Below are 17,483 nucleotides of genomic sequence, written 5' to 3' on the forward strand. Positions count from 1 at the left end.
AATAATTTATCATATATGATTTATGAAAGGAACACAACCTTACTGTTAATTGTTTGTACGGCCAGTGATTTGCTGCTTGGTAAGCCACTTGGTATTTTTTTAAGAACTACGTAAGCCTTGGCAAAAACAAGTTAAGATTACACTTTCACATTGATTCCCTCCCCCCGCCAAATAAAATCAGCCACGACACTGAACTATAAAATCTTCCAGGTGATACTACAAATAGGCAGTCTTAGCTCCAAAGTAGCAGTCACTTATAAAATTGATGGAGAAAACCAACTACTAGATATTGGATCGATAACAAGGATGTGTTTTAAAATTATCCTCAACTTTTGTCTCCGGCTGAATTGAAATAACGAGAAGGACTGTACCTCTCCTTTTCAAACATGTGGACACCTACACATCATTACCTCTACTTGAGGTTACTAACAGGAGAGAGACAGAAAAGAAGCTGCTGGGGACCAAAACCTGGCAAATAAGTTGAAGATGAAGAACTATTCCTTGGCAGCGTGAAAAGATTTGGAGCGAGTCAAATGAGGACCCACTGTCCCACAAAAATGCCTCCGTAAAAATGGGCGTGAAACTTGGCATTTCAAAGATGAAAGAGAAGATAAACAAGAGATGAGTCTGGAGCTTTCACAAGTGAAGATAAATTTATTGCACCCAGTTATTGTGTTACACTTTGTGAAACTCATATAAATCAGTGGTTAGCAAAGGGTGTTAACTCTATGCAGATGGCTGTTGTTTTAGAGTTTTCAAAGAGTATTACCGCAATAAAAATACTACTCTTCCTTTACCATAGCAATAGTAACTTAGAAGAAGTATTTTTCCAATAAAAAACACAGGAAACATGTCTGTTTCTTTACTTAAAGGTTTGTGGAGCTAGCTAATTTTTCACATGACTGATACTCATTTACAATACCTAATCCCTCCCTCATATTACTCCTTCTATAACGTTATCAAAAGAGATGCTGTTGTGTGATCCTATGTCATCAAATGTTGACAAAATCACTCTGGTTTTGTTTAATCCTTGTATTATTGAGGAAAATTAAGCATTCCAGAGACAAACATCCACATCATCTAAACAGCTGTAGCACATTTGTTTTTCCTGGATTACAAAACTACAAATGCTGTTATAGGTGATGATTCCTAAGCGAGCTTCTTTTTTGTTTGTTTGTGAATGACGTTGTCTGAAATGGCATCAACGTGAAAATGAAGGATCTCATAATTAAGGATTCCTGTCTCCTTCAGAGGACACCTGACTTTCTTCTATTATTAACGACTACAGTGGGGTAATTACACGTATACAACCCATGTGTTCTTGCCATCTCAGTCATAAATGTAACATCAAATGATATTGCTCACAGCAAGTCTGGACACATGGACTTGACCTTTTTACTCTGAAGTGCTTGTGTATGGAGAGGTTAACCGAAATCTCATCTAAATCAGACCATTTTAACAGCATGAATTTTTTAAAGCATTCAAAAAGAGACCAAGCACTTCTCGTCATAGAAAAGATGGCAATTTACAGAAAAGCGGCGATTTATAAAAGAGGCGATTTATACAGAAAACTACCAGTTTTAATACACGTATTATAATTCACGTATGACAGCAGATAGCACGTCTCTAAGGGCTGGCTTCTTTCTTCACAGACCCAAGTTAGAAATGAATGGGAATTACTAGCAAAGAAGAGAAGACTGTAATGCCATGCCCACAACAACGTGAGTAATCACCTGAGTGATTTCATCTCTGCCTTGCAAAATCCCTTAAAGGTAAGCATATATTTGAAGTATTACATATGCTTACATACTACACATTTACCTCCATTGATAAAATAGGAACTACAGCTCTAAATTACTCTAAGCTTGCTATTTATCCACAAGAAGTAGTTGGTGTAATTTAACTTAATTTCTCATGAGACTGGGGGTCCGCCCGGAGGAGTGAACAAGCACCCACATCTCTACCTAACGTGCTTGCAAGAGATTTCAGTATTCCTGAAAACACCATCCAGGTTTTGAAAACCCATCATATTGCACCACAGTACGATGGCAGAAGGACACGGTGTGGGACAATGACATCGTGCAGTTTATTACTCCACCTCTTACATTGCCAGGATTACTGAGCTTCAATTTGCTCCACTGGGCAAAAATGGAAGGGTGACAGGACCATTGCCAAAAACCTTGTGATAAATCTTAATTAGAATACAAACCTTTTTCGGAGCAGAGGTGGGTATGCTCCTTGACGGATTAACTTTTTTAATCCCTTGAAATCTTGTCAAGTCTCTTTTAACCTCCTGACTGCCAATTACATGTTCCTACATCCTTCTGTGTGAGGATTATCTTTCTCAATGAACGTTTTACTCTCAGGGCCGCTAACAAGAATAGCATGTGACATCCCCAACACCAATCAAGTACTAATAGTGCACTCCTGAAATAGTAAATATTATATTATGCTTTGCACTTAGTCTGAACCACAGTAACAGGATCTTTGCTTAAAAAACATCAACCAAAGGCATTATCCATAATGGTATTCTTAAAAGAGACAATAAAGCCTATTTAAATGTTCATGTTTCAAGACACAGATGTTCAACATGTTTCGATTTTGTACTATTTCAATGAGAGATGTTAAAAATATTTTCAGCCCAATTCAGCCCCCCAATAAGGTGGTGAAGCATAACAACTTCACTTTCTGACTAGCCATCCTCTCTCTGTCTCACCGTTTTGAAAGAAAGGATGTGGTAAACATAAGAAATTACATTATTGTTTACAAAACCTTTCCACTGTAAGGGAGCACAATGAGCTCCTCAGCAATGCTGTAAACATTACATGAAACTCATACAGATATGTAAAAGCCATACCTAGGGGATACTAAAGAAAAGAAATTTATCTCATGTTAGACATAGTTGAAAATCTCTGCAATGCAGAAAGTCATGGAGGTACCGGCTGTAATATTAAGCTTCACGTTAAAGCGTAAAAGCAGTGTGGCCAGTCACCTGTGTACCTGGATACTGCCACTTACAGAGCACGTGTCAGAACTGACTGAACGGAGCTGCCTGAACCGACGTTAGCAAGGCACGGCCTACAAATACCAATTATCCCCCTTTTATAGTTCTGTTTTTAAAGACTATGAAGTACTGAAGTGAAACTAGGACATTGGTACTTCAGACTTCAAGGACTTTCCTAAGGCCCACTCAGGATGATAAAATCCTTTAGAAATTTCAGGGGGTGTTTTCTACCTGCTAAATAACTGGTCTGTCCTGCATTCACTGGGTGCGTGACCACATGTGGAAGAGGCTACGCACCCTCTGGTCCTGCCTTGTACTTGGACCTCATACCCGCTCTCCTGTCAGAGCACAACGACGTGTGGCACCGATGGCTAAAACAAGAGGCAAGTGGATTTTGTCAGGCGCAGAGCAGAGCCAGGCAGGCGGGGGACGCAGAGCCAGCCGAGCCAGCCAGCTTCTGGCTGCCCGTGACATCTGGAGCTGAGTGAGACCTGGAAACATCCATTCTGGATAGAAGCAAGACATCAGCATGTACCTAATCCGCAGCCTGGTACTTTGAGAGGCTGCCACTTCCAACTGCCACCAAGCCTGAACTGGTACCAGAAACCTTCCATATGGGAAAAGAAAGGAGGACAGGGAACACTGCTGCTGCCTCCAAACACACCAGAGACACACGTCACCTGCCCTAAAAGTCCCATGGATTGTCAAAATGACAAGTTGCCTACGACTTTGCATGGAGGGATGGGCTTCTCATAGTGTTGCAGACACTGGCTGCCTTCACAGCTCCAGACACAGGCACATGGCGAGGAAGAACACGAGACATTGGTGTGGTTCTCTCAAGGGCCTGGTGCAAGCAGACAGCATTACGAAGCCATGGTATGCTTTCTCAGAAAGGTTGACAGAAGTTTCCCTGCTGTGGATTTTTGGATGGTACTTTGAATACGTTTTTATATGTGGATTTGGTAAACCAAAAAATCTCAGAGCCCTTTCTTGAAATGATGCCAACATGCCAAGAGGAAAGGCAAAATACTCCTGATTATTATAATTTTTTTAAGAATCATATCTGTAAATGTATTAGTCTACCTCAATGCCTCTAATTTGATGGAAAGAGAAATGGGGTTAGAGCATAAACCTGGCAGACTGTAAAAATCCGCCTCGTATCTGCAGACAGGGAGCATATTTCCAAGCCCCACAGCTCAGTGAAGCTCCGCTTACAGCAAAGGTCCCAGCACAGCCTAGGGAAGCAGACAGAAATGGGGAGAGAATGCGGAAAACCAAAAGTTCTTGGTGAAACCCTCAGCGACAGTAGCATTACAAGACTCAAAATTAAATGCAGGTCAAAGAGAAAAACAGTTTCTATAAACACATAATGAAAGTAAAGGTGATTAATGGCAACTAAACTATATTCTCCCTCATGCCTGTTAATTACAATACCTATGCTGGGTATTGTAATAAAAATTCCATTTAAATGGCATTATTAAGTTGTTTTCCTCATTCCTGGCAGTAATTGAGCTTTACAAACAGCAGAATAATGTTAACTTGGCATTGCAATCAAAAAGAAATATTATATTGTTGTTTATTGATAAAGTAAAATAGATTCCTTTTGATTACAGGTATATTTAGTCACTGCTTTAGTCACAAAAATTCAGTTCTGTAACTGTCACGGTTGTAAGTCCATTAGTTTTGGGGAGGGTGGTTCTGCTCTACTCTGACTTCTGCCACTGAGCCCAACAGAAAAGGCATCTGGTGCTCCACAATCTGGGAATCCGTGTGAATGCCAGCAGCTGTCACACTAAATCCTGAGCAATATGGGAGAACCACGGACAACAAACTCAGGAACAGCGCTGGAGCCATGGGAAGTTAACCTCAGTCTGCAGAAACAGACAATTTTCTAGTTTTTAAGGATTATTTAAAACCCACCTGCAGGATAGTTAATTGACCCTCAGCTATAGTTTTCACACCCCGCATCCTTCTACGTCAGTCTCCTCCAATGATGAAACTTATTTGCTATTTTTTCTGGCCACCTCCTTCTTCTCTTTCTACCTTAAAACCTCCTGTCTTAAGTTGCTCAGTAAGTTTTTGAGACAACTCTGAGGACAGTTGTCCATCATGGGAAATCTATTAGCATATAAATTTTCAGCTTACTTTAAATATCTTGAGATGATGATAAATCAGTAACATATTCTGATGGACAAAAAGCATGAATGCACAATATAATAACCACAGAATAAGCACAATGTATCTATTTTTATACAAATGTGGAAAATATGAATTATCTGTAATTATCAAACACGGCTTTCAAGTCTGCTATCTCTTTTCCATTCACATTTCATTTGCAATTTGCGTGATGACTGTATGGTCATCTCCGTGTCACAGCAGAACAGCAGTTTTTCCACTGTTTCTCACAGAAGGAAATATAAACTACAATATAGGTTTTCACAGAAGATTTTTCAGTTGTTAAGTCTAAATGTTAGCTTTCTTTTCTGTCCAAAATGGATTTGTTTAACTGTTCACAGCAAGCAGTAGTGATAAAAATAGTCCTGTGGCCTTCTAATTAAATAAAATTCCTTTTCCTTCCCCCCCCGCTACAGAAGAGATGTCCTTCTGTTATCGCTGATATTTAAATATTTGCTTTATCACAAAGAATAGCTGGCTGGTGTGTGTTCTTGTCCTGACCACTGGCTGCAGAGCTAAGGCTAACCAAACGATCAGCCCAAGGTACACAGAGGGTAAAATGCTCAACAGACTTGGAAGTGCGGCAGATTTTTGAGAAGTCGGGACAGCAGAGGCCTGACTAAATACGTCAGGTCTCACTGCGTATGCAAAGAATGTTTTATATTAATAGAAACCCATTTAGTAGACGTAAGACAACATTCACGACAGATGCATGTGGTCTTTCAGCGCGCAGCTCTTCAAGCTTAGCTGCCTGAGTCCGGTGGTGTGTGACTCCAGCACTGCCTGAGGAAAACTGCTCATCTCTTCGGTTCCACGCGCAGTGAAAATGGCACTAACTGCTTGTATTAACTTAGACAATGTCAACATAGTGCCATTGGCAACGGAGAATCAATTGCCAAAGCAATCCCTTGGGGAGGAAAGAGGAGCCCTGATTGCCCCTAATTCTCAGTAATTTAATCCAGTTATTGAACCACACCAAAGAAGAAATCACAGATGGTTAGAGTTGGAAGGGACCTTAAAGACCACCCAGTTCCAACCCCCTGCCCTGGGCAGGGACACCTCCCACCAGCCCAGGTTGCTCCAAGCCCCGTCCAGCCTGGCCTTGAACCCCTCCAGGGATGGGGCAGCCACAGCTTCTCTGGGCAACCTGGGCCAGCATCTCACCACCCTCACAGCAAAGAATTTCTTCCTCAGATCTCATCTAAATCTCCCCTCTTCCAGTTTGAAACCGTTAGCCCTCGTCCTAGGGCTCCCCTCCCTGATCCAGAGTCCCTCCCCATCTCTCCTGGAGCCCCTTTAGGGACTGGAAGGGGCTCTAAGGTCTCCCCGGAGCCTTCTCTTCTCCAGGCTGAACCCCCCCAGCTCTCTCAGCCTGTCCTCACAGAGAGGGGCTCCTATAATTAGCACAGCACCAATCAATCTGTTAATATATAGCTGGCCAGAGTCTGTGCTATGCAACAACATACAGCAAACAGCTCCTCCTGACTGCTGGAGTTCTCTCCAATTGCACAGAGGATTTTTCTGTTAGAACAAAAACAACACTCCCAAGAACAACAGGCTCCTCCCCTCAACATAACCAAGAGCGGACAGAGAAGATCCCAAAAGGTAGAACTGAAGGATGGAGGTCACACACAAAACTGGGATTTGATGCCCATGTTTGACCTAGGAGGTGGTCTACAAAACTTTCCCTTCACTCGTTCACTGCAAACGCTGGACGCTGAGGCACTACGCCATGGGGAGACCAGGGACAAAGCTCTGGTTTGTCTTGCACGTTGTAAAGCCGGACTCTACTTCTGGCACTCACACACCCCCTCTACAAGGTTTGGGTAAAACTCCTAATGTGTGGATAGAAAGAGGTCAAACTAAGGCAACTTCATATTTCTTACACTTTCATGGTTTAGGATTAACACTGCTCTTCCTAGCCTTCCAAACAGGGAAAAAGATTCTAAAATGTTCACGTTAGAAAAAAAATAGGTCGTTTTCTTCCTTGGTTGCAAATCTGATTATGGACAGCAGTTACGCAAATGAGCAGCTTGAAGAAATGTCAGCGTAATCCTGATCCCCAAATGAGGCAGTTTATATTCTTTTATCTTTTTAACCCATTATTTCAGGGAGCTTTTCTTTGAATCCTTCACTCCAAACTTTTTTAATTCCACTCTTTTTTATGTTGCTGCACTATCTTTTGGTTCAGCACCTGCAGGTTTCTGTTGCTTAATTCCTTGTTTCTCAACCATTTAACAGCAGACGAAGCATCTAAACACAGGACCAACATTTTCCACCACTCACTCCTATTTTCTCTAAAACTTAGCAGGTCTCATTCGTTGACAAGAATGGTAAACTTAAACATTTTGCACATTTCAAAATGGTTGAGAGAGACCACGAGGGCCGGGACACAAGAATCCGTGGGGAGGCTGGAAGTGAGACTTTCTTCCCTTTAGACTGAAATTACATTTTCAATTCCTTGTGACCCCCAGGACTGCAATAAGTGGCCTCACAAGGCAGCGCTTGCTCTGGTCGCTCGCCACGCTGACATCCTCTGCTCTCACCTCCTCTTTGCAGACTTTGTAAATGTAGGAGTCTTTCCCGTCAGAGTGATGGAAGAAGTGCAAGACAGACCAGACTCTCGATGCAGCTCCTTCCCCTGGCTGGGCTAATTGTCGGAGCAGTCATTGCCTGAGCAGTTCTGCAAAGGCAGACATGAAGTCTAGCAAACTGTCTCTTCTGCCTTATGTTGCCTGAGCAGAGGCAGCAGGATCTGAAGTCACTTTCTCTACCCCATTGTGGTGGGTTGACCTTGGCTGGATGCCCGGTGCCCACCAAAGCCACTCTACCACTCCCCTCCTCAGCTGGGCAGGGGAGAGAAAACATAACGAAAGGCTCGTGGACTGAGATAACATCAGGGAGGTCACTCGCTCATTACTGTCACGGGCAAAACAGACTTGAGTTGGGGAAATTAATTTAATCTATTGACAATCAAATCAGAGTAGCGTAACAAGAAATAAACTCAAATCTTAAAAACACCTTCCACTCATCAATCCCGTCTTCCCGGGCCCAACTTCACTCTTCATTTCTCTACTTCCTCCCTGCAAGCAGTGCAGGGGGTGGGGAATGGAGGCTGTGGTCAATTCATCACACCTTCTCTGCCGCTCCTTGCTCCTCACACTCTTCCCCTGCTCCAGCATGGGGTCCCTCCCACGGGAGACCATCCTCCACGAACTTCTCCAGTGTTCTTCACAAACTGCTCCGGCATGGGTCCCTTCCACGGGGTCACAAGTCCTGCCAGGAGCCTGCTCCAGTGCAGGCTTCCCATGGGGTCACAGCCTCCTTCAGGCATCCGCCTGCTCTGGCACAGAGTCCTTCACAGGCTACAAGTGGGTCTCTGCTCCACCGTTAACCTCAACGGGCTGCAGGTGGATCTCTGCTCTACCACGGACCTCCATGGGCTGCAGGGGGACGACCTGCCTCACCATGGTCTTCACCATGGGCTGCAGGGGAATCTCTGCTCTGGCACCTGGAGCACCTCCATCCACCTCCTTCTCCTCCTCCTCCTTCTTCACTGATGTCAGGGTCTACCAAGTTGTTCCCCTCACATACTCTCACTCCTCTCTCCAGCTGCAGTTGCTCTTGCACAGCAACTTTTTCTTCCCTTCTAAATTATGTTATCCCGGAGGTGCTACTACCATCACTGATGAGCTTGGCCTTGGCCAGCGGCAGGTCCATCTTGGAGCTGGCTGGCATTGACTTTATCGGACACAGGGGAAGCTTCTGGCAGCTTCTCACAGAAGCCACCCCTGTTGCTTCCCTGCTACCAAAACCTCGCCACCCAAACGCAATACACCCATATCCACTGCAACTAAAATAAGCCTGGGCATGACATGTCTTTCTGAGAAGGGCCTGGTTACACCACCATTCACTGGTCCTGTTAGCTCTTCAGTCTGCAGCTGCCGCAGTCACACAGTGGACACCAGCCACACGATGCTCCTCATTGACGTGTACTGGCATATTTTGCAGCAAGGGCTGTAGCATTTTCACGCTTGTGGCAATGTCTCTCTGTGAAGTTCAAAACATGTCTCAAACAGGCTTTACAAATGTGACACGCCACCTCACCTGCTGCAAACCTCAGCAGCCAAGCCAGACCACTGTGTTAGAGGCACGTCTCGGGATGCTAGAGGTCACCCAGCACTGCAGTCCTTCCCATCTTTCTATGTTAAGACCAACGTCCTACTCAGTCATTTCGCTTTCACACCTCTGCTATGAAACGGGTAACCAAGATAAAGTATCACGTCCATCTTACATTAATGATTTCCACCGATTTATACTTGGATGGCCTATTAAATGGAACAGATTTCTGATATGACATCTGTAGAGAGGGGAAAACCACATATATGAATGAGTGTAATCCATTCATGGTTTTATGGACCCGAAGTTCTCTAGAGAGCCTCCCTGAGTGCTGGATTTTACATTTAGATTGCTGAGTTAGCTGAAATATGTGTAATATCACCAGCAGGCAAAGAGCTCCCTATTGACTATGGGCAGAGGAAGGCCCTTGTGCACTGTTTGTTTCAGCGAGGATGTGAGCTGGCGTGCGCCCACGAAATGTCGTCCAGCTATATTTGGGTTTTTTACAGGGTATCTGAATAAATGATGTATGGAGCTGAAAGCTCTCACTCATTGGAAAGCTCGGCTCTTTTTCCCGAATACAGGAATAGCGGCGCATTAGACATGCTTATATTTCTTAATGTGCCTGTGGGAGAAATAAGCCGGTACAGCTATCTTCTTCTGCCCCTCAGATTCATAAGTAATCGGGCTCTTTGGGGCTAGCAAAGTGTAGAGCTCAGCTCAGAATCAGGTCTTCAATATTTTACTATCTGTACGGCTGTTTTTCCCAGCTCTTGACAGTGATACTTCACACCAAATTCCTTCTTTCGTATTCATGTATTTATGTAGTAGCAGATGTTTGCTTCAGATGACTTATGAGGCAACATTATGGAGACCGAGCGCAATCCATGTGTTTTATAAATGGGATTATTTCAATCCCACTTTAAAAAAGATGTAGCGTCAAAACTTAACTCTAAATCACACCTCTGTATTCCTGCCCACACTCCCACAACATAACCCCAAATCCAGTGACGGAAAGGGACAGGCCGGCAGCAGCCAGCCCCACATCTGCATCGTTGTCTTTTGCTGGCCGGGGCTGGCAGCCGGTGCGGGGGCTCGGGGGGCTCTGCTTTGCCGGGGCTGAGGAATTTCTCCAGCTACTCAGCAACCCAGTTTCTTGCATTGTTCGCGGGAGCTTCAGCCCAGTAAGAACTACTTCAAAGGCTTTACGCAGCTTACGCCGTGCCTTGGATTGAAATGTAGCAAGTCTGTTTCAACAAAGGCAATGAAGATTTAAGGATCATAGGGCCTTCTAGGCTTCATTATTAATTTACACTGACTTTAGAAAGAAGGAGGGAAGGAGAGATTGACTCTCCTCTTTGTATTTTCTTCCCTTGACTTCTTAGGACTCTGAATCTGAGTGCAACCAACACCAAAACCCAGACCCCTACGCTTATATTCCCATAACTGTGGTGACTTAAACTTCTAACTAGCAAATCAGTTAAAAGAAAGTCTTTGAAGACCATTTATGGATTCAGAAGTGAAAAATTCTGTAATCTGGACAAAACCACAGAAGTTACAAGCATAAAAAGAGCCTGTTCCGTTCCCTTATTAAAGTCAACGACATTTTCCTCACAGACAAGCACCGTCCCCATTAACTGCCTAAAACTCAAATTATAGAATATTTATAGGAAACACTTATGAAATTAAATTATTAAAGAGATGAAGTAGTAAAGGAAATCCTCAAAAATAAAAATCGGGAAACAGAATTTAACAAACAAATAGAGGAAAAGAGAGAATAATTAAAAACAAACAACCCACAAGAGAGGAAGATCTCGCCATCTTCTCCGCATGTTGTCCTTTTGGACAATTATTTTCCCTATCTTGCAATCAAAAGTCTGTATTAGACTTTTGCTTTAGCTCTATACACAAACATACGTGTATGTAATGATGAAATAAGTGACAGTCAGCATTCCTAAATGCTGCATTAGTGATATTCCATGCAAAATGAGAGGAAAAGAGTTCCCTGGATACGCTGCAAGTTATATTCATATTACGGAATTTTTACAGCCTATATTTCACACATACTTTTGTAAGAACTAGGCACCACATAGCTTAATTGCAGTTCAAATACTTCTTTGAAGTTAATTCACGCGCTATCATGCTGCAGAATGCCTGCAAAACATTCAAATTTTCTATTTCCTCTAAACAATTGGGACTTTTCATTAAATCATTGTTGTGGGTTTTATTGTCAGCAAAAACTTTGCTAGTTAAAGGTTAGCATGTCACAAGTCCATACACAACCCACCAGACGTCCCTGTTCATGGTGACAATTATAAAAATGGGACTCACCTATAAAGTAGGACAGCAGTATTGCCAGCAGCACTGAGACTCCTACAGCACAGAGTGCAGTGCATTTCCAGCTACAGTACTTCGAAGACTTCTTGAATTTAAAAGCACTTCTGGATAGAGTGTTCCTAGGTAGTGGCCGAGTAGGAGGGGAATAAACCGAGCCGGATGCCATTGTGTACCCTGGCGTTGCGGTACTGAACAGCGGTGTGGTCCCTGTTCCTGTTTTGAATAGGAAATGCCTGCGGAAGAAAGAGGGTATGGTAAAGTATAAAAGTAAATAAAGCCGGAGCACAGGCAATCATACCGCTTTTGTTTAATGTTGCCTGTTTTTCAAATAGCTAACAACATCCAATCTACAAAGGGTCACACAAGCAATACTTGTTGCGACACGCGCACATAAAAAAAAGACATTTTTCCCCTTAAGAAAAGACTGACCCCACCCCCAAACATTAGTAATACGCTGGTATCCAGACAGGAAACAAAACTACCCAAAATAGGGTATGGTAGGGAGGAGGTCTCTCAGAGTTTATCTGACAAGTGGGGACAGGCTTTCTGCTGCTGTTTATTTTTGTTGGCTTCCGCTACAGACTACAGGGAACTCCATTAAAAAGTCAATAATGAGCAATCTGACCAGAGCCCACACTACTTATCGCAGCTTTCCTGGGTTAAGCACAAAGAAACCAGCAATCTCTCAGACGTAAACTTTTGGCAACTTTGCCAAAATCAGTCAGTTAAAAGATAATAATTTTTTTTTTTTTTTTTGCATCCTAAAGGCTCAGTTCACTAATTCGTATCTCCTCGCACATAATCTTACCATAACAAGATCTGATTATGGATACGGCAGCTAGTTACAACCTGGGAAGTACTCTAAAGAAATATATTTAGTCAGTGCTCAAAAAGAACAGCCAGCAACAGAAATGAAAAGAAAAGCCAAAGTTAAGACACACTCTGTCAGTTACCAGTAAACTTAATTTTGTTCAATTAAAATTTCTGAAGGAAATGTTATTCCCTCAGTCTACCTAAAGTAGAATCCTTTAATTTTAGTTCATGCAAGCATAATTATTTTGGAAGAGCCTCTAAGCACGGCATCTACTACCTGGAGTTTTTCTCCCGACGCACATATACAACTCTACGAACAACAAAGCCTCAGCCAAACAAAGATCTTTGCATCAGGGGTTTTTCCACCAATTTACGCTGGCAACTCCGTAGCTTGGCCTTACCTAATTAGGCTCTGCAAAATGAATATGCTACAGCTAAAAATGGTAAGAAAACACACGGTGGGGAATTTTGAACTTACCAAGCGCAGGAACAGGTAAACAGGACTAGAGAGGTGTTTGCATTTTTTAATAGGTAAGAGACACTCATGAATTGCTGATACCCAGGTCCTCCTGAAGCCAAGGGCATGCCTATGCTGGGTTTGCCTACCGCTTGCCACCACTACGCTACAGGCCAGAGGATCTACCACCAAACGAGCCACGTGTGGGGAGGAAAGCCCTCTGGTTACACCAGGTGGCCCTGTGGCCTCTGCTTCTCAGCTCATGGGACTTCCACGCTTGGAGCCTTGCACAGGAATGGCCCGAGCTATACAGGTATAGCGGCTTCGGCAGAAATGCACTGCAGAGACACTTGAAATTAATTTGCCCCACTGCAGCCTGAGAGAAATACCAGCAGTTGATAAACAGGGTTTGTTATTTGCAGGTGATTTTTGCTACGGGAGGTTAACAGATGTACTATAACATCTTGGCATAAGCCCTCTCCCTGAAAATATTTGCATTACAAACATGATCCCATGAAATACGCTACACGGGTTACTTCATTTTGAACAATATTAAACTTGCCGTCCGGAACAACAGAAGGATATGCACTAGATCTACCAATGCACAACAGCACATCTCAATTTTTCCTGGCTTCTGAGCTCAGAGGATTACCAACGATTTCAAAAGCCAAAGCCCCTGCGGTTTAAATCCTCTCTAAGAAGGTACTTCATTAAAAGTTGTGACATTTTCTATGTAGCAAACACCACAATAATAATAACTAGCCCTATGTAAAAAATGGTTTACACCTTACAACACCATCACTTTGATTTTACAGACTCACAGAAGCGTGCAGATTCATTAAGTCCTGATAAAGCGCCTTATCCACTTGACCTTTACTGCTCTTTCATTTCTGGCTACAGCTGGCAACTGCTGTGCCCAGGTCTATTTCACAAACAGTATCTACGCAGATCTCAAAGAAAATGCCAAACGTGAAGGTGGGTCTTTCCCTCTCCATGTGCCAGGTGTACTGTTTTGGGGGACTGAAGGAAAGCCATACAGTAGATATAATAATACGCCTCCTAAACAGCGGCTTCCATGTTAAAAATAAGAAGCTGCCTCACCAACCTGCAATTTTCACATCCTCCTGCTCTCGCTGGTAGGCTCAACAGACTAAAAATGGAAACTGGCATTATACGAGCACTTGAATGGAACTCCACATACTCTAAGCTTTAACAAAACAATGCAACAAAACAGCCAGTCTCTGATCTTTTTTTATTTTTTTTCTCCAAGAAAGTGAGAGCTGAGACGCTGGCTTTGGTACAGCACAGCCGACTAGAGACGGTAATCCACACTCTCAAAGCCTTTGAGGAGTTAATCCCATAGATAAACTCAGGAGATGGCCGCGTATCTGTGGCGGTGGGAGCTGTCACAGCTCTGACAGTCCACCTCAGGCATGAAGGCAATGAAAGAAAATGGTAATTTTTGGATGTGAATCCAGCAGTGTGCAATGCCAGGCAGCACGGCTCCGCACCTGAAGCTATTCCTCCTTTGCTTCCTATCCCAGGAATTCGATGCCAGAGCAGCCGCATCGGCTGGCTGGAGAATAAAACAATGGCAGAAAACCTGGCCTGGCATCTTCCTCCGGGTTAAGAAAACTTGGATCTCTCTATTCCTAATGAGCAGAGTTACTAACAAAGTTGTCAGAGCCTCTCCTGCGACATTAACTGGGAGTGAGAGGTATTTGAAGTGTAACGCTATCAGACTTGCCCATCTTGTCCGCCCCCCTGAGCCGTGCCAAACACCGCTCCCGAGAGACGCTCGGGAGGATACCCTAGCTGACAACAAATCCGGGCCACCTCCAGATAACGCCGGATTTCTTACGCTCTTGAAATATAATCTATCCACAAATGATTTTAATTACCTATCTATGCCTTTACCTTGTCTTTGCAAACCATGGAACTCGAACAGCTCATTTCTAAAGCCGAAACTGTTTGCACGACTTGACCAGGCACTGACTTACCGGCAATTACACCATGTTTCATCTCACAGGGAGCTTGTAGCGTCTGCAATGGTGTATCTTTCATTCAAAATTGATCATCTAACTTGCTAGATCTTCATGTAAGCAGCACTTTAAATATTTTATTAAGCTTTAGAGTACAAAAATCCAGCAAATCATGCTAATATTTTACAAGACAAGCTAACTGTTTTTATTAAATAATTCAATTCACTTTTTAAAGCAAACAATCTTCTATTTTTACGTTTATTCAATATATATTTCTGTCTGTGTATTCAATGTATGTTTCTATTAAAAAGTGCAGCTAATCTTAACATTTTAGGGGGAAGAATTGGGTGCCTAACAAACCTGAACTACAGACTGGTTGTAAAATACGGAGTTCTGTCATAAACTAATCCCTGGATGCAAAACCAGCTGGGAAGTCCTCTTATTTCACAAACGGTGAGCATTTTGCTTAAGCTTCCATCTTTAAAAGATAAGACCGAAACACAGCATCAAAACCCTCAAAGATGTCAGCTCGGAAAACAGAAGCCCATGAATAAAAGTAAAATAATCAGGCTTTTAATTGACCTCGGTACCCTCCGAGCACCAATGCTGGTGTGCACCTGACAACACGCCGGCGATTTTCTTCCTCCCCAAGTTGCAGGGAGGATTCACACCAAATAAGACTCTCTCTATGCTGCAATAAAATTGAAGCACCTTCTACTAAATTCAGTAAATAGGAAAGCAGGAGGGGAAAAAAAAAAAAGTGATAACTCACCCACCCCGAGTTGGGCAGAAAGATTAAGTTAACTGAAAACTGTGTCTTTAGAAAAATGGAGATGGATTATCAAAACGTTCCAGGGCAGTAAGGCTCAGACCGTAAACCCAAATAGTTCTGATATAAGATAGCCAGGTGCCCGGGAAGAGAAATGTGATTTAGACTAACTTTCTTTACAAAAGGGTCTGTGATGAAAACTTTTGACCCCAGTTCAGAAGATGACGGATACTCTGCATCAGTGAATGCAACAGTACACACACACATCTGGAAGTCCCTAAACTCCAGACTGCCAGAAGCGCCGATATTATTCAAACAAACCTTCACCAAGCAAAAAGGAGTACTCCACATCACTTTTAAATAGATTGGCCTCCATTTCTGTAGAATTATTGCATAATTTTAACATTCCTAATATAATTTTTACACTGGATACATGACTTTTTTTTACCTTCTGCTGAAACTGCTTCACGTTGTGAAAAATTCCTTGCAACCTGCAGCTGTGATTTCTCTGGTTTTGGGCATCATATACAGAATGCTTTGCATATACTTGGAAAACATGTGAAAGAGCCTATCTTATAATTTCCAACATCTTTCTTGGCAGCATTTCAGTTCTGTTCTAAAGTTTTTCATACAGCACAACCACAACAACAGAGCGCTGAATCCCATGGAAAATACGTCACAATGTTATTAAAAGTCCCAAAGGACTTTAAAAAATTTTATACCAAATAAGGAATTGTCCATAAGGCCCGCTAAAATTCTGTTGCATTTCTCTTAAGGACATCAGAATATATATCACATTTTATCACCTTGCCAGCGAGATTTGAAGGCAGCTACTGTTATTTTGTACAACGTTACTATTTAGATGATGGCTGCTGTCACAGAATAAAGGTCAATATCGCTAGGCCTTATGCATATACAACAACGATGACACTCCTCACCTTAAGAGCTACAATACCATTGATCCGGAATAAAACTGTATTTAGAATGTATGTGCTTAAAAAAACCCTATATCCCTCACTCCGTCCCAAGTCTTTGAATCTTGTGTATTTTTGTATTCAAAAACAATAAAAAAAAAAGGGGGGGTTTCAATGGGGGTTGAACAAGTTAGTTCATTCCAAAAACTGTGGAGAAGGAGGATAATCTTGTTTGATAGCGAAGACTTACAAGTGCAAAATCTGTGTGTCACTGCAGCCAAATAAGGAGAAACAGGAATTACCGGGGTAGGGCAGATCTCCAGGAACAATTCCCTGCCTGAAAGCGGCTGGTACAAAGGGAGGGGATGAACCCCTTCCAGATTACTCCTTCACTAACAGCTCACTCTTTCTCCAAACAGTCCAAAACTCACGCTCGCACTGATGTCTTGTGGCATTTTGTTCTGTAGGCTAAACACGCATCGTGTCAAAATGTATTTTCTTCTATCAATTTCAATTTAAATTCAACTGATTGTTCCCTTGTTCCTGTATAATGAGTATGTACTGTTTGCCCCGCAGTACATAAAGACAAAACTTTTATAATATTACTACTTAATTCACTTTATTTTTAGGGTAAAACACACAAAAGCATTAAAAAGTAATTGCCTAAAGCAAAAAAGCAAAATTCAGGCTCTTTATGGGTCAGACAAAGGCAACCGTGGAGCTGAGGAATGCTGTTTTCAGATACCTGTTGTTTTGGTGCAGAATAGAACAAAACTGACATTTGGAAGATGACAGAATAGAAAGTGACTTGAGGAGAGGTGGAAGAGGAAAGGAACGCTATCCCTAATGTTTTTTGCATTTGTTGCTTTTACCCTTAGGCACCAAAAGGCCCCCAAGTCATAGAATCATAGAA

The 17,483-nt window shown here is 42.6% G+C and overlaps 1 protein-coding gene across 25 annotated transcripts in view; it reads right to left on the reverse strand.

The window, feature by feature from the left end:
- The window catches only part of TENM3 (teneurin transmembrane protein 3), a 1,409,904-nt gene that overhangs the window by 111,306 nt on the left and 1,281,115 nt on the right, over positions 1-17,483 (reverse strand). For all 25 annotated transcript variants that reach the window (XM_063335478.1, XM_063335480.1, XM_063335491.1 and 22 more), the window contains one exon: positions 11,630-11,868. In XM_063335478.1, the coding sequence (XP_063191548.1) occupies positions 11,630-11,868 (239 nt within the window). The remainder of the gene's footprint in view (positions 1-11,629; positions 11,869-17,483) is intronic.

The sequence above is a fragment of the Chroicocephalus ridibundus genome, chromosome 5 (assembly GCF_963924245.1).
Source record: "Chroicocephalus ridibundus chromosome 5, bChrRid1.1, whole genome shotgun sequence".
NCBI classification, from domain to species: domain Eukaryota; kingdom Metazoa; phylum Chordata; class Aves; order Charadriiformes; family Laridae; genus Chroicocephalus; species Chroicocephalus ridibundus.